The 16,906-nt window shown below is 30.6% G+C and overlaps 3 protein-coding genes across 3 annotated transcripts; 2 read left to right on the forward strand and 1 right to left on the reverse strand.

Annotated features, from left to right (window-relative positions):
* On the forward strand, window positions 1-4,096 carry LOC117235800 (pyruvate kinase-like). Its single transcript, XM_033498146.1, has 9 exons — window positions 1-66; window positions 571-712; window positions 1,122-1,360; window positions 1,503-1,680; window positions 1,951-2,169; window positions 2,249-2,424; window positions 2,754-2,984; window positions 3,080-3,302; window positions 3,810-4,096. The coding sequence occupies exons 1-9, from the start codon at window positions 1-3 to the stop codon at window positions 4,022-4,024; spliced, it is 1,689 nt and encodes a 562-aa protein (XP_033354037.1). The 3' UTR covers window positions 4,025-4,096.
* Window positions 4,097-8,161: 4,065 nt separating this feature from the next.
* On the forward strand, window positions 8,162-12,222 carry LOC117235764 (lipase maturation factor 2-like). Its single transcript, XM_033498088.1, has 11 exons — window positions 8,162-8,322; window positions 8,483-8,642; window positions 8,752-8,935; window positions 9,026-9,127; window positions 9,514-9,707; window positions 9,788-9,966; window positions 10,064-10,313; window positions 10,393-10,598; window positions 10,677-10,917; window positions 11,005-11,221; window positions 11,311-12,222. The coding sequence occupies exons 2-11, from the start codon at window positions 8,549-8,551 to the stop codon at window positions 11,588-11,590; spliced, it is 1,947 nt and encodes a 648-aa protein (XP_033353979.1). The 5' UTR covers window positions 8,162-8,322; window positions 8,483-8,548; the 3' UTR covers window positions 11,591-12,222.
* Window positions 12,223-14,132: 1,910 nt separating this feature from the next.
* Window positions 14,133-16,842, reverse strand: LOC117235763 (snRNA-activating protein complex subunit 4 homolog). Its single transcript, XM_033498086.1, has one exon. It carries the CDS (start codon window positions 16,733-16,735, stop codon window positions 14,141-14,143), a length of 2,595 nt encoding a protein of 864 aa, XP_033353977.1. The 5' UTR covers window positions 16,736-16,842; the 3' UTR covers window positions 14,133-14,140.
* Window positions 16,843-16,906: the final 64 nt, after the last annotated feature.

Raw genomic sequence — 16,906 nt, forward strand, 5'->3', positions numbered from 1 at the left:
ATGTTATGTAGCAATGACATTGCACCAGCAACTAAATGGATAAAATCATGCCGCCGAATGCCATGGGTACTATTTTTATAATTGACATTTTTGCACCTAATAGAAATTAGTTGATTAATTATCGTGATTAGGTATACGTGCTTCATTTACATTAATAAATGAGTAGGAATCAAGGACTGTTATTTCGATTGAACATATTAAACGTACTGAATTTATACAATTATGGTTTTATTTTTTAATTTAAAATTTTCTATTTACTTTCATAAAAATTTAGCGTTATGTTTTGAAACATTTTCCTTTTTCTTCAATACAGTTCTAATATTTTAATACAAAACAGTAAAAATCATAAAAATATCATACAGGGAACAAAGAGAATAGAATGTAAAACCAAATACGTTTATACAACGAAATAGAAGATAAGTTGCGTTGATTATAGTAAAAATATAAGTAATACGCTAATGTCCCATATTTGTTATGTTATAACTTTTTGCTTTTATGCTTTTGATTCATTCCAATCTGATCTCATAAAATATGTTTTTTAAATTTGTCAATTTATCTCGTAATACACAGATGATAAATCTTGAAGATCAGTATATAACAGACGATCAAGTAAAAGCAGCATATCAAAATACACGTCTTGAACACAACATACAACTAGATATCAATTCCAGCCCTAAACTAGCAAGGCTTACACGAATTATGGTTACCCTAGGTGAGCAAACATTTGTGTCATTTTTAGTCTTTTAATACAAATTGCTTTTGATAAGACGGTACCGTAAGATGCTCGGATAAACTTTAGTTATATGTCTCTAAATAAAAAATTTTTGCTTTTTCAAAACTAGATATTTGAAATTATATTTACAATGACCAAAACGATGTCCATAAAGTACATTCTTTTAAAATATTTCCTTTAACAAGTGTCTTTAGTTTGTCTTCCAGTTGTTAGACACAATCATTGCTTACCATAAAACATTAAATTTTTAAAATCTGGCTACCTCATTCGTAGTGACATTCCTTTGATTATTGGGTTATATTATTTAAGTTTATTAAAAAGGAATAGATAAGTAAACTCTAGATATGAATAGAGTGTGTACTGTAAAATATCTTATATATTTAATAAGGCATGGCGAACTCTCATCCTGACGCCGTCGTTAATATGATGATGGCTGGTGCGAACATAGTTCGTTTGAATATGTCTCATGAAACAGAGAAATGGCACGCAATCACTGTACAATCTGTTAGAGAAGCAGGAAATAGAATGTATGAATTGACGACGGAGGTTTACCCCTTGGGAGTTGCAATGAATCTCCAGGGTCCCGAAATAAGAACGGGTGTATTCCGTGGTGATGAGAAGAGTATAGTATGATTATTATCTAAAACCACTTGAAACAAGATATTTATTGACGATATTGTTTAATACATGTATATTGTATATGTTTTAGTAAAATTTTTACATGGCATTCTATGTGGCGATTGTATATACTGAGTATTAATATTTATAGGGATACGCTAAATTAGAGGAAGGTAAAATGGTAAAATTGGTAACGAACAATATCGCAAAACGTGGAGGGTGTGCTACATGTTTTTGGATTTCTTACCTTGAATTACCTCGCGTATGTCGGGTAGGAGATAGGATATTGATTGATCGAGGCGCTGCTCTATTACAAGTCACCTGTATCCGTTAGTTACACTTACCCTATGTTGATAAATTAATAACTAAATGGATAAATTAGTTGTGAATGTTTCAGATTTTAAATGTTTTAGATTCAAATTTTCGCTATGGTTACTGGAACTACCTTTCGCTGATTGTAAAATATAAATTTAAGAAAATAACAGTAGTATTAATAATAACTTATTTTAGCTTTTGATCGGCAAATAGAGCTTGATTTACAAAACATTAATATGCACACGATATAAACATTAATAGAAACCAAAATACTTTTAACGCAGATGAAGAAGCTGTAACTTGTAAAATAATTAAAGGTGGTATTGTAAGGGATAACAAATTGGTGCAATTACTAGACAGTGTAGTTTCATTACCACAAATTTCGGAAAAAGACACTGAACATATGAAATTGGCTTCAATGTTAGAATGTGATTTCCTTATAATGAATCATACACGTAACGAGAAAATGTTGTACGGCATTAAAAGTCGCTTGAAGAAAATGGGTATGGATAAACTGTACATAATTCCAATGATCTGTTCGATGCACGACATTGATATTACGCTAATCGATACTGATTAAAGGTGTTACTAAAATTTGCGTTATGGCAAAGATCTCAACTCAGCAAGGATTCGAAAATTTCGATGAAATTTTACATTCAGCTGATGCTATTCTTCTCGATAGAAACAATATTGAAATAGACGTAGGGAATGAAAAACTATTTTTAGTCGAAAAAATAATTATTGCGAAATGTATAAAGGTAAGCTTTTATTAATAAATATTTGCCTTGCATAACTTCACTGTAAATTCTTTAGAATATTATGCAATTCAGTTCCGTAACAAAACAGATTTGCCATAATGATAGAAATTTACAAATCGTCAATACGAATATCTGTCACAAAAATTTATGTTCCTTTTAAGTCCAGTTTTTGTTTCTGTAATTAGGTAATGTATAAGTAAAAAGAAAGAGGAATTGTTCAGAAATTATATTAATTAATCGTAGCTAATATTTAACGAAACTAGCAAGCTATAATTCTCAAGATCATGATCCATAAATAAATTTCTACTTTGCTTTTTCCTTTCCTATAGATAGGAAAACCAATTGTATTAGGGTTTCAAGTATATAATAACGAACAGTTAAATATTGATATGAATTTAATTGCGCATGCTGTTTTAAATGGAGTCGATGCAATTTTTCTGAAAACTGGTGCTATGAATATGAAAGATACTACTAAATTATTAAGAGATGTCGATATAGTATGCAGAGAAGCTGAAAGCGCTCGGTGGCAAAAGGAAATTTTCGATGAATTAAGCTACAAGGTAGGGATATTCAGTGGAATTAAGCTGATATTATTATAATTCGATTTTTCGTAATACAATATGCATTGATATGAAGATATTTTGTGCGAAAATAGGTGCCAATACCTCTAGATCCTTTACACTCTATCATAGTTGGAGCAGTTGAGACATCGATAAAATCAAATGCAGCAGCAATTGTCGTTACTACAACAACAGGACGCAGCGCTGTTTTATTATCAATGTATCGTCCTAAATGTCTAATTCTTGCAGTTACTCGTTATGGAGTAGTTGCTAGATGGCTACAGCTGTATTATGGTATCCATTCTCTTCATTACAGAAGTAAGTATATCTTATGTTTTTCCTTAAAATAAATATACTGTCCTTTTCATTTCTTCATATGTATGGATGTGCACATATGTCTTTTATTATACAGAGTCCCCAAGGGTTTAACGACTAAACCTTACCAGTATATTCTATGAGTAGAGTCGAGTAAAAAACGTTATATAAACGTAGATCGTTTAAAGTTTTATTAAAAGATTGTAATATAAAAATACGAAATGTACCAAGAGAACAATACTTTTCCTTTCAATATCGTTTCCACTTTTACGGCATTAGATTTTTATGCGTGGATAATTTTCTAAAAGAAAGATACATATATCAAAGTATTTGTAACTGTGGTGAACTCATATAGACAGTTGATTATTTCATTGTGATGAAACTAAATCAAACGAGTTTCGCAGCGTAATAAATTAAATTTCTTATCGCTGTCTTATAATGCAATTAGTACTAATGGTTTAGTCCTTTAGTAAAAATTATTGTATTTAATATATGTAATTATCAATACAGCGGAGCCCTTGTCTGATTGGGGTAAAGACATGCAAACTCGAATACAGACTGGTATCGACTCTCTCCGAAGAAAAGGGTACATTAGAGTTGGCGATGCGATCGTGATTGTTAGTGGATGGCGTCAAGGAGCAGGCTTTACAAACTGCATACGTATAGTTTATGTGTCACCTGGACACATGGAAAATCAAATAGCGGATTTCGAGCCTTGCTGGTGAAATATATCCCTTTTTTTAATTCAAATAAAACAATTTTACCATGGTTGAAACAATTAATAAAACATTTTCAATTAACACTTTAGTTGTTTTTTTTAAACAACTTTTTAGATATTGTTTAACTTTATTAAGTTTTTATAACATGTATCTATATACTCTTAATTCCTGTCCGAGTCATTTCTTTCTGTTAATATTACTATCCATAATCCATATACCAAAAATCAACCTCTGTTACGTATTTATTTGTTTAAATCGATCAAATTTTAAATTTAAATTTTATTAAATTTATTTTCCGTTTGATTTTGGATTTAATCGGAAGGGAAATATTGAAATGATATTATTGTGTATGAAATATTGATTTAGATTTCTGATTAATACGGTAGTTGCTGCCACCAGAAATAGACTAAGGACTATTTCAAAAAAAATTTTTTTTATTATTACTATTATTATTGTTTCTCTTCAAGTTAAGAGTATTAGTGTGTGATGAATATTGTTCGTCTATAGTGTCTTTGGTAACTAGATTGAATTCCCAGTCTGGAAGTACATCTGTAGCACGTTCTTGGCTGTAGGAAGACAAATCTTTGTACCTTCGTCTGTCGGGGTTTTTGTTACTTCGTAAGTGCTTATCCAATAATTTACGTTTAATGGGTAGCGTTAACTAACATTTAATGCAACTGGCAAACGAATTCCACTTTTCGGCTAACCTGCTATGCGCAGGAGTACTGGCACGGGAGAGGATTAAAGTTATTCGGAATAGACAATTGATATTGACAAATGAATTTATTTCGTCCGAGTTATTGAGTTATATCGATGTAAATATGTTATAATTTATTCGATTTTTGTCGATTAAAGGTGTTACAATGTCGGTTATAAGTATCGTCGGATACAAATATAGAAATAGTATATGGTGGTGTACAATAAATATATATATGTAGGTATAGTAAATACTCGAACTTCTAATCGGATAAGTATTACAAATGTTTAGTAGGGTAAGATTTATTTGTGTCGATAGGATTAATGGCAAAAGCTAATTTTTACTCGTTCGGGCGATTAACATAATACGGTTTATGACAAACGCTATCGTATGATGTAGGCGATGGCGATCGAGATTAGAAGGAATGCGTCTCGCAATGTTCGGAAATAAGCGAACTCGAGGACGAAAAACTCGGTACAGAATCTTCGTGATTTAATTCTATCTCTTCTCTGCGCCTCTTTTCTTCCCTTTTAACTTCTGCAGCAATTAATCGTTTGTACCAACGTTCGGCTCGCTTCTTGCTGAGGTGACTTTTATCTTTTCGATTCTTTCTTGTTTTTGTCATCTGATATGATCATGGTGAAATGAATATCACTCTCTGTGTGCGACTTGTGCGATTTCGCAAGCCTTGCCCAAAGACTGGCGATATTTGCCAACGATGGGAAGAGGAATGCGAAAATCAATAAGTGTTTTCGATAATTGAAAACACCGTTAACACAGGTTTAACACAGCGAATAATCAGTTAGATTTAACAATTTAGAAAATATAAGTCGTTCTTGGCAACTAGTGGAGTCGTAAGCCGGAAATGATTATTTTAATTGGCAACTGGGTTCACTGTGGACAATCAGCGTGGCTTCGTAGGCCTCGCCCAAGGATGAGCAATCTGCTAACGATGAGAAGAGGAAAACGAAAAACCATAGAAGTTCTCTGCATTGAAAACGCCGTAATCACTGGTTGATACAGCGAACAATTGTAAACGAAATAGATCGAAATTTGATAAAGTTGTTTTATTCCAGACAATTTATTAAATCTTGGCCAAGAACGTTTATTTCAATTTTATATCGTGAATTCAAGACGTTCGGATGAAATCTACGTAAATTGTGTGCTTGATAGTTTTATCTGTCAACTATAACTGCCGACGGGTGCTTTTGTTCAGAGACAACTTTGTTCGACTGCAAGTTAAAAGAGAAGAGGATATACAATTTCAAATTTCCTACCTTGATTAGATGTAAAGTCGATCGGCGGTATGTATGGCTTGGTGATGTGTCGAATTTTGACAATTAACTTTGATTCCGCAGATGAAGTGACAATACGAATGATGATTTTTTGAAACCATTTTTAATATTCGATTTCGACGGACAGAGTGACGATGTGAACAATTTGAATTTTGGATGAAGACTCTTGAAACTATTTAACTTTTCTAATATTCGATTTCGACGGACAGAGTGACGATGTGAATGGTCTGAATTTTGAATAAGGACTCTCCTACTCTATGTTATTCCCGCTTATTTATAATATCCTAATTGTCACGTGATGGATCATCTCTATGGGAATCACAGCATTGCTACGTGACAAATTAGGAATTTTGTAACTGTCTACATTCGCGGATTGTGCTGAAGTTTCGTCTTCTTGATTATCTTATTTACGCTATTCCTAATTTCTCATATCCTTGAGACACGTAGATGCTGCTGAAGTTTCGTCTTCTTAATTTCTCGTATTTCGTTGGGTATTAGGGACATGCAAGGTGCGTGATAAGATGTAGGTATCGTAGTAGCTCGTATTTTGCTAATGTTGCGTCTGCGATGTTTCCCAGAACTTCCTTACTGATGCTAGTGGAACGTGGCAGGCGCGTGCCAACTTGTCCTTGCTGAAGTTGCATCTACGATGTATCTGGTAACTTCCTTGCTGATACCAGTGAATCGTTCAAGGTGCGTGGCAACTTAGTATTTGCCGAGTCTTCCTATGCGTTATTTCCTGTTTCTTTCAATAAAATATCATTTTCTTTTTTTTATAATAGTAAGTTTAATATATTATTTCATGGTTTGTTTCTCACGGCTAGATTCTATTAATTTCTAATATTCTTGCGTTACGTTGTATTGATCATTATTTATTCCCTCCTCGTTACGATCTTTCAGTTTATTATCATTTATTAAATATTTATTCCTTCGTTAAAAATATGATTTATCCTGCAACGCATAAAGGCTACTATATGCACGTGTTGATTATCCAAAATGGCCGCCTGTGAATGTCCCTAGTATACAGTGACATTTTATTAATGTGAAATCTATTATTTATCCGTTAATTATTTGTGACTTTATTTTAATAGTTGACGTATAATTGCAGCGGGAATAATATTATTTTGCATTTATTTACTGTGTATAATTATTGTATGTATTCCGATGCGCACGTGTAAGAGCTATCATAACAATCCAAGATAGCCGCTCGTGAATGTCTCTAGTAAAAGTATAATGACGCGTCCTTAATTTGTTTAATACTAAAATAATTACTCGTCCGTCGCTTATTTTCCTCTATTTTAGCGCAGTTAGAATTTTTAAATGACAATAGTATTGTTTGTGTAATCATTATAATGTGTATATATACTATGTGTTACTTTAATATAATAACATGTGGATTGTGTTATTGTTAATTTTTATAATTTATCAATAGCACTGTTTTATTGGTTTGTTTTGAGTAATTTATTTTTATAGAGTGTTCGCTTAATTAATTTGATAGTAATATTTTACTTCGGATATTTTTTCAATTGAAATATACTGAGCGAATCAGTCCTTCTACAGTTTCACTAAGATTTTTATGTTATATAACATTTATTAGACATTAGTTCGATACAAAATAATAATAATGTAATCGTAATAATGATATATATATATAAGGCAAAGATCAGTCTCTAGTATCAGTATTGTGATACCGTCTTTTCTTTGCATCCCGCCTGCTATTCAGTTCGCCGTGAGTCGAATACACTACAACATTAAAAAGAGAGAGAAAGAAACAGAGACAACCTGGTTCGAACTATATTTACATGATGGCGTCACGCAACGAATCCTAACTACTTGATTGAAGCGCTTTACTGCAGCAGGTGATCAACATCGTCCAGTCACTAAGAGTCTTACCCCACCAGAAGAGTTTTCAGACCTGTGTATACCACTGTTTGTTAATCTATCTTATATGTATGTAATTACACACATAACTCGTCTGGATAGAACTGAATAAGTTCTTGTCTATGCTAGGATGGAACACAATAAGTTCTTGTCACGACCGTGGTTCTTTTATATACTAGAGTTGAGTTAGTGCAACACTTGGTCCCTTGGTGCAGCACTTGCACCAGCAACTCAACCTACGGGCGTGAACATTCTCATTTCCTCTATGATACTACTAGATAGTAACGTCTAGGAAAAAACAATCGAAATCTGACAACAGCTCGAACGTTGTATCACTTGTAAGTTTTATCGTATATGTATTTAGAAATAAAGGTCACGAATTTGGATTACGACTTGATGAACAATATTCTATCAGATTATGAAATAATAAGGTAACTATATCTATAAAATAATAACAATGTTTCAGAAAATATTTATAATTATTAATTAAAAGATTAAAGGATTTAAATGAAATTTTAATTTTATCTATACGCACATGTATACATATACGTACAGTATGTATATGTATATACATATTGTTTCACATTGCAGGTCTCAATCATTACATTTGAATACATTTTAATCTCTTGAAATAATCCTAGCGTATAGCAATCGACGATGGTTCAAGTACGATATACACGTAATTTATTTTTACGAGGAATTTGCATTATATATCTTTTTGCCTTTCTTAGTTTTTATATACAAATACCGGGTGAGTACAAATTGAAAGGTTCAAAATAAATAATATTTATTTTACATTGTTACATTATTACATTGTTCCTTCTAACATTTATTCTTTTCTTTTTCTATTTGTGATAAAGGATTATATGGAGATAATGGCATCCTACCGGCTAGAACTCAGCTGGATCTTAAAAGTCGTTCACCTTTGTTTCATAAATTAAGACAGAAACCAACATTACTGTGGTTTGCTCCTTATCTTGGGTTAAATATAGAATACATGTTAGATGTATTATCACTTGTGGGTGTTGCTCTTTCTTTCGCAGGGTAATGATTGATCATTTCATTGTAATTTATATAACCAAAGTGTATGTATACATAAATGGTTATAATAATGTAAATATTGGTTATTTTCAGATTTATATCACAAAGATTTTGTATTGCATTGGTATTTGCACTACTTTGGTCATTATATTATTCTTTGTATCAAATTGGTCAAACATTTATGTGGTTTCAATGGCAAGTAATATTTCCTAAATTTGTTAATACTTGTGTCGTATATGCACATTACATACATGTATATATATATATAACATTAGAGACAACATACACACATACATATGCAAACATATACACATATATCTATAAAGTACAGAATAATATATCGATTAATAGTATTAATTCAATATGGATAAATTGGGTTAATTAATTTTGTTGTTTTCTGAAATTGACTTCAATCAGCACAAATATATGTATAATATAATATAACATGGTTAAAGCAATTTACAAGTTAATTAATAAAAACATATTGCAATTATGTGTAACATAGTTAGAAAAATATAAACCAATAATTCCATATAAATCATTTATGATAAGCTTATAGATATTTTTGTATACTTTTACAGGGATGTACTTTTATTGGAAGCAGGATTTTTATGTATATTTGTAGCACCATTTTGCTATTCTCAACGTGGAAAATTAAGTACACCAAGCGATGCTGTAACCTTTTGGACTGTGCGTTGGCTACTTTTCCGCTTAATGTTTTCCAGTGGAGTAGTGAAACTTACTTCTGGTTGTCCTGTGTGGTGGAAATTAAATGGTATAATATTTTGTCAAACATGCATTTACACTATAACCAAGTGAAAGAAGAATGTTTAGTTCTTTGCAACAATGTTTCAGCTTTAAATGTACATTTTGAGTCACAGTGTATACCTACTCATTTAGCATGGTATGCACATCATTTGCCAACATGGTTTTTACGTTTTACTACTGTGATTGTCAATATTATTGAACTTGTCATTCCATTTTTATTCTTCTTTCCAAACAGAAAAGTCAGAATAATTGCATTTTATACACAGGTAAATATATTTGATCAATAATTTGAGTCATAACTATTTGTATTACCTAATGTTTAATATATGACGATTGTTTAATAATCTATATTAATTCTATTAGGTATTTCTTCAGATACACATTATAGCAACAGGAAACTACAATTTTTTCAACTTTTTAACTATCTGTTTATGTATCTCTTTACTTGATGATCAATTCTTTTATAAAAAAAAGTCTAAAAATGGTACTTATAATATCATAGAATCTTTTTCTACGATATTGTGTATTGTAGTTTATGGAGGAATTTTTTATGCAACATATGTGTATTACAATCTTAGAATATCTGATAATTGGACAATCCAAAGCGACATTGGTATGTAGATATCTTTAACAAAAGACACAAATATATTTCTTAATTGCCATTTCTTTTATTATTTACTTCATTATTTCAGCATTTACGCAAGAACAATTTGATTACATTTTATCACGAACAATCCCAGTTTCTATCTCCATCGGCATAATATCCCTCGCATTTACAGTTGTAAATGCATTAGTTACGTCTTTATTAGCCATTAAAGGAATACAAAATAAAATTTTGGCAACATTCGTTACGATTCTTTATGCAGCAGCAGTTTGTTCTATCTTCGCTATAAGTATTGTACGTATGTACCTGCTATTATTATGTGTCACTGTTTATGTCATTTAATATTCGTGTTCATAATGTTTGTGTGCCTAGGTACCATATGCCACCTTACATCACAGTTATAATTCAACAATACCAGTGCAATTAAAACAGATACAAGGGAAAGTCGAACATCTTCATCTTGTAAATAGTTATGGATTATTTAGACGTATGACCGGAGTAGGAGGTAGACTAGAAGTAATCATCGAAGGAAGCAATGACATTGACGGGCCATGGAAAGAATACGAATTTTTATATAAACCAGGAAATGTTAATAATTCATTACCGTTTGTTGGTTGGTCATTTCTTCTTCTTTCTAAATCACATTATTCAACATCTTTAAGAATTGCAATTAATTATTATTAATCTTTATTGTTTTCAGCTCCTCATCAACCACGGCTCGATTGGCAAATGTGGTTTGCTGCGTTAGGTACTTATCATCAAAATCCATGGTTAATGTCATTAGCGTATCGCCTTTTGAGCGGTCAACCAGAAGTGTTGGCTCTAATGAATAACATGAAAAACCCATTTGCTGAAAAACCACCTAGATATATTAAAGCTAGTCTTTATCGTTATCATTACACCCCATGGAGTCAATCGTAAGTATTTATACGCATGTATATCTTCTCAATTATTCTTAAGTTTGAATAGTCTTAATTATTTTCTGTTTCATCTTATCTTTTATTAGGTGGAATAAACAAGCTTGGTGGACAAGAGAAAAAATCGGGGAATATTTTCCAATATTTAGTCACGATCATCCACCGCTTCTCGAATATTTATCAAAAATGAAAATTATTCAAGATAAGCCGACTTTCAAAATAACAAACGATTCGTTAAAACTATTCTTCGATAGCATTAGGTCTCTGGTTTACAAAATCGAAGCTAGCCTTCTCTTATGGGGAGTTTTTACAGCAGGTTGTACAATCATCATGACTAGTTACAATAATTCAATGTCAAAGAAAAAGTAAGTATTTATCTCATTTTTGTCATGTTCTCAGTAAAAAATAATTCATAGTTGGTTATGTTTATAAAAACGTGCTTGTGTATAGTCGTAATCAAGTTTGGTTGTATCATACATATAAATTATTTCATAAATTATGCATATATTATATTTTTATGAATACATAATCATCTGCTCAATACATTTTTCTTTCTTTTTTTTCATACATCTTAATCAAACATCTATTGATCATATGCATCTACATAAAATTTAGAAAAGGTGTGTGGGAGGGGGGAGAGAACGAATTTACTGAGAAAATATACAATATGTTTCCTATCAATAATACTGTAAAATATCTGTACTAAACTTATAAGTACGTTTTTTGTTGTCAAATTTTTTATACATGTATTAAATCGTTTTACTTTACCTTATTCAAAAATGATACATATATATGTTCTATGATATGTCCATACATACGATAATACTCTAAATCGCATTTAAGTTTAAATTAAATTATTTGTGATCTATTTTTCTGAATGTATTTCTTTTAAGTAATTATTGCAATGTAATATAAGTGTATATAGTATGTTTTGAAATTTGTTGTGCATTTAATAAATAAAAATGGTCAGAAAGTCCACTTCCAGGTGGATTAAAATGGTATATGTTTGCATAATGTAGTTAGTATAGTAGCTCTGTGTCACTTTTCTTCCTCAAGTGAAAAGAACTATCATATTATTACAACAAAAGTAAATGAAATCATTTCGAAAATTTGATCGATAAAAGATTTATGCCATCAACTAATATTTGAATTTTTATATTTCTTATTACATTTTCATGAAATTATTACTGATGTATAATGACCTGAAAAAAGAAAGAAATATTGATTCCCTTCTTTTAATAAACATTTATTTTGTATAATACAATACGATTTTTATAAAGTAAAATGCTTGAAAGATAATTATTTTACATAAAGATACATAAAGATGTTAATATCATTGTGGTCAGTATATTAATCGATATATTGAAATATAACTAATGTAGTATAATAAAGACATAGGATTAAGAGAAAAACATAATTCAGGAAATATGCGATAATTGCAGAGAAAGAACCTCTCGTTAATTGCATGGTTTTCATGCCCATCACAGAGGGGAGGTTCCCCCCCAACCGTGAGACAATGTTCAACTACCAACTATGGTCGAGTAATATAACATAATTTAATATTAGATATGGTTGAGACAATGTATGTGGCTACTAATTCAAAAGCGGAACTTTTTTATTTTCGACATTTTTTAAATTCAATTCTTACTACCGTATTTTTGAGATCTTTCTGATTAAAATGAGACCAAACACGATATAATTTGAATTATATTTATTTATTGTTATATCCCTATCATTTATTAATATAAGCAAATATGCGCTAAATCATATCGTGTTTGGTACCATTTTAATCAGAAAAATGTAACAAACATGTTGGTAAAAGTTTCATTTACCAAAATTAAAAATAAGAACGTCTTATTTTTGAGTTAAAGATCTCAGCTTATCGCGGGTCTTTAATATTTGCCAAACACTTCGACTCTCAGTCCCTCGTTATCTTTCATTCAAGTTGTTCTTTTCCACGTTCAGCACGTCTAAGATCTCGGTTTTCAGAAAGAAAATCGTTTCTACCTTTACATAGTTGCAAAACTTGGGTCCCGATTTTTGTGCAATTATGAAATTATTCTAATTCATCTGACAGTTAGTCTAATTTACAATTACCTGAATTACTAAGTATGGGTAAAAATCACTTCATATTCTTCGTGTTTCATCTCTTTCTAAAAAAGATTTCCGACTTATTATATATGTTGGTGTGCTACAGTTTATAGGAATGAATACTAATAATAGGAATAGATAAAGATTCACACAGAGAAGAATATCTCATTATCAGTCGCTTCTACGAGCCGCTGTTCAAGTGGCTGTATGATCTCATATATGGGGATACACAAATTGTTAAAGTCCACAAATATCGAAAAATTTGCAGAAGGTAGCATCTAAAATTTATAAGCTCCCTTTAGTAATTGTTTAAGCTTTTGCATAAAAATACTTTGACCCTATAAAAGAAAGGACTGCCGCTTCCTTTAGCCATTGTATAATAAGCTTCTTTCAATAGAAATGTGTCCAAACATCAAGCTCACATTCACTTAACTTTAATTCCATTTACTATCTTTTTTCACACATTTTTACTAAGGAAAAATGTTATCAACCTAATGGTAGCAGTTTCATATAGATTTAGTTATAAATAAAACTATATGTCTACATAATATAAAAACAGAAATTTCTGAAATATCCCCATAAATTAAACCGTAAGCCAGAGAAAAATAATATTTACCCAAAAATTAACGTAGTGCTTTAATTTAGTGAAATGAAGGTTGCTTTTATTTGGAAGTGTAAAACTTATAAAATGGATTTTATAAGTTATATAATTTTGTTCCGCCCTTAAAATAAAAAATGGTCTAATATCCTAAACTGAATCCTTATATTATATCCTAAAATTCTCGCTTAATATTCGTTACTTCCTTGTTTTATGTTCCATTAATGTGTCTAATATTTGAGACGTCTCTTTTTCGGTGGAATATCTTCGAACAAAAATGTATCCTCTACATAAACTTGTGGCAATAAGATATTTGACAGACCTAATGGGTACTTAAATAATTGTTCTAAACGTGTTTCTAATAAATTAAATGCTTGTAATTCGCTTGATGGTATAAAATATTCATCAAGAAAACTATACTTTTCATTTAATCGTTTCAAATATGTTAAGTTTTTAAAACTTATCAAAGTTGCATAGCTAGCATACATCATAGATGTTTCATGGTTTTGAGTAGTTTCTGTCATACTGTTAGATAGACATTTGCTTTGAAATTCCATATACTGAGATTTGTAATTGACATCGTCATTTTCATGAGATGCAGCGGTACCAATGTCGAAACGAACAACTGATTCCAATTTTTTTAATGTTTTGTCAGTTGAATTGTTTCTATCGTTGCTATTATTGGTACGACATCGACGTTGTAATAGTAATTTTGTTAAAAATGTAGAACAGTTTTGAGTTTCAAAGGCTGATTCACAGCATTTTGGATTATTAACTTGAAAGGAACGAGCAAATTTTTGAAATTGTAATTCTTGTTCATCACCACCGATGTAAGGAATTATAAGCTCTGATGTATTAAACTCTGTAGGTAGTTCGAATACAAATTTATTGCTTCTATCTATATCATAATCGATACACTTCTTTAATTTCTTCAATTTTATTTGCGAATCAAAAGGACATGGAGGTAAAAAACAAGAATCTTGTTCAGACTCATTGCGTTTAAACATGCGTGATTCATACTCCTCTACAATTTGAAAGTACTTTTTCTTATCACTTTTTAGTTTTATATATTCCCTTAATGAATGCAAAAGCTGTTGATCTCTATTGTTTAATTTTTTATCAATAATGTTGTTGGATATACAGAGTTTGGCATTCAATGCTTGTAAAATATTATATAAGCTTATTGTTTTACATTTCAACTTTTCCACATCATGAAGTTCCCACTTACGTATCAAGTATTCTGCTTTACATTTTTTATGAAAATAGTCAATTAGTTCTTGATCTATATTCGTAATATTATTATCATGACCTTCATTGGTAATACTATTATTAGGTTCGAAGATATTTTTACAAAGTTCTTCCTTTTTTTGTTCCTTGTTTTCATTTTCTGAATGTTGTACTCTATTTTTTAAGCGATATTTATGCAGTTCAAGTATGGAAACACCTCTCTTAATGTATTTTTGCAAAGCTGTATATCTATGTCTTAATTGAGTCCTAGTTTTGCACGAAAAGTTTTTAGCTATTACAGACCAATTTGGACCAATGCACTGAAAAAGATGAAGTAACTTTGTATCTTCTTCAAGCGTCCACGAAGTCCAACTTTCAATTTGGTTAATGGTTAATGTTTGATAACGATCATGAAGTTGAATGGTAGATCTATTAGGCATTAATGCAGCTGATATTTTACGAAAGTTAGTACCATATTTAGTAACAGCATCTTTCAAGATATCGTCTTCAGTTTTAGTAAATCTGCCTTTAGTTAAATATGGTGATAAGCTGTATGACCATCGAAAATAAACTTGTTGCTTAGTTCTATTTTGCATCCAACTAGTTACATTGCCCCAAGGAATAAAGTCACCAATTTGAAATATTTCTACTAGTTTCAAAAGTCTTTTATCTTCTTCATTTTCCCAAATGCAATGGACTTTAGGTAATGTTTTCCTTGTATTATATCTAATAAGACATTGATACGCACTACGATTTGTATTTAACTCTTTGGCAATTTTGTCCCAGTTTTGAAATTCATACTTTTGTACTATTCTCTTGAGTTTAGTAATTTCTGACTTCGTCCAATGCTTCCTGTTGATGTTAGGGTGAAGAAAAACATTCCACATGATACGACAATCAAATGGAGAATGGACATCTTCAAAGTAATTAGATGATATTTTAAACCAATCAAATTCTTTTTGTTGTAATGGATTGACTGTTTGTAAAAGATCTGTAGATGAAAATTTCTTTTTCCTGTTGTTGTATTCTTTTTCTTCTTCAGCTTCTTTTCTTACCGCATCTAAAAGCACATCTCTTTCCTTTTTAGTCCATGCAGAAATTTTGGGAAGATTTTTGAGCTGTAATTCTTTATAGCTTTCCTTCAACATTTCATCTTCATTATTAGAAGCAAAAAAATAATGTTTATCCTTAAAATAAGGCATGCCAGCATTGCAAATTGAAATTTTTGTATCTTTGGCTATATTTTTTTTTAAATTACCTTCTATCACTGCTAATTTTTTTTGACATTTTGTAAGAGCAAGGATTATGTTGCTTTTTAAATCCATTAAAGAAGAGATTATTTGTTTGTTATACTCTAGCATATCATAGCAATTTTCGATACTATATTCCGTAAAGTCGTCTTTGGTTTGACATTCATTTTGTAGTACACTTATTTGATTTTTAACAGATTCCTGTTTTAAGTTATCGATTAATTCGATGTCATTTATTTCGTAATTATTCTCAAAATGATTTCCATCTTCACATTTGGGAAATATACTTTCTAACAACATTTCGACTAGATCATTATTTTCATCACCTTCATCGAGTACCGTGTTCATTACGAACAGATTTGTAAATAAGTTCGTTATTATTTATCGATTAACAAATTATACTTTCGATCAACATTAAATTCACATCAATTTATGAAAAATAACCATATCTATAATTAATATATTTCCAATAATTGTAAGCAAATTACAAAAGATAAAATATGAAGTGTACTAAAAAAC

This window comes from Bombus vosnesenskii, unplaced genomic scaffold (genome assembly GCF_011952255.1).
Source record: "Bombus vosnesenskii isolate JDL3184/JDL3185 unplaced genomic scaffold, Bvos_JDL3184-5_v1.1 scf7180000013319, whole genome shotgun sequence".
NCBI lineage: Eukaryota > Metazoa > Arthropoda > Insecta > Hymenoptera > Apidae > Bombus > Bombus vosnesenskii.

Bases quoted from the DNA above. Each gene is read 5' to 3' on its own strand.
- LOC117235763 (XM_033498086.1), bottom strand. From the start codon at position 16,735: ATGAACACGGTACTCGATGAAGGTGATGAAAATAATGATCTAGTCGAA.
- LOC117235800 (XM_033498146.1), top strand. From the start codon at position 1: ATGTTATGTAGCAATGACATTGCACCAGCAACTAAATGGATAAAATCA. The intron at 1,361-1,502 runs GTATGATTATTA...TAATATTTATAG, and splicing joins GTGGTGATGAGAAGAGTATA to GGATACGCTAAATTAGAGGA. The intron at 2,170-2,248 runs GTATGGATAAAC...TACTGATTAAAG, and splicing joins AAGTCGCTTGAAGAAAATGG to GTGTTACTAAAATTTGCGTT.
- LOC117235764 (XM_033498088.1), top strand. From the start codon at position 8,549: ATGGTTCAAGTACGATATACACGTAATTTATTTTTACGAGGAATTTGC. The intron at 8,643-8,751 runs GTGAGTACAAAT...TTTGTGATAAAG, and splicing joins TTTTTATATACAAATACCGG to GATTATATGGAGATAATGGC. The intron at 10,918-11,004 runs GTTGGTCATTTC...TATTGTTTTCAG, and splicing joins TAATTCATTACCGTTTGTTG to CTCCTCATCAACCACGGCTC.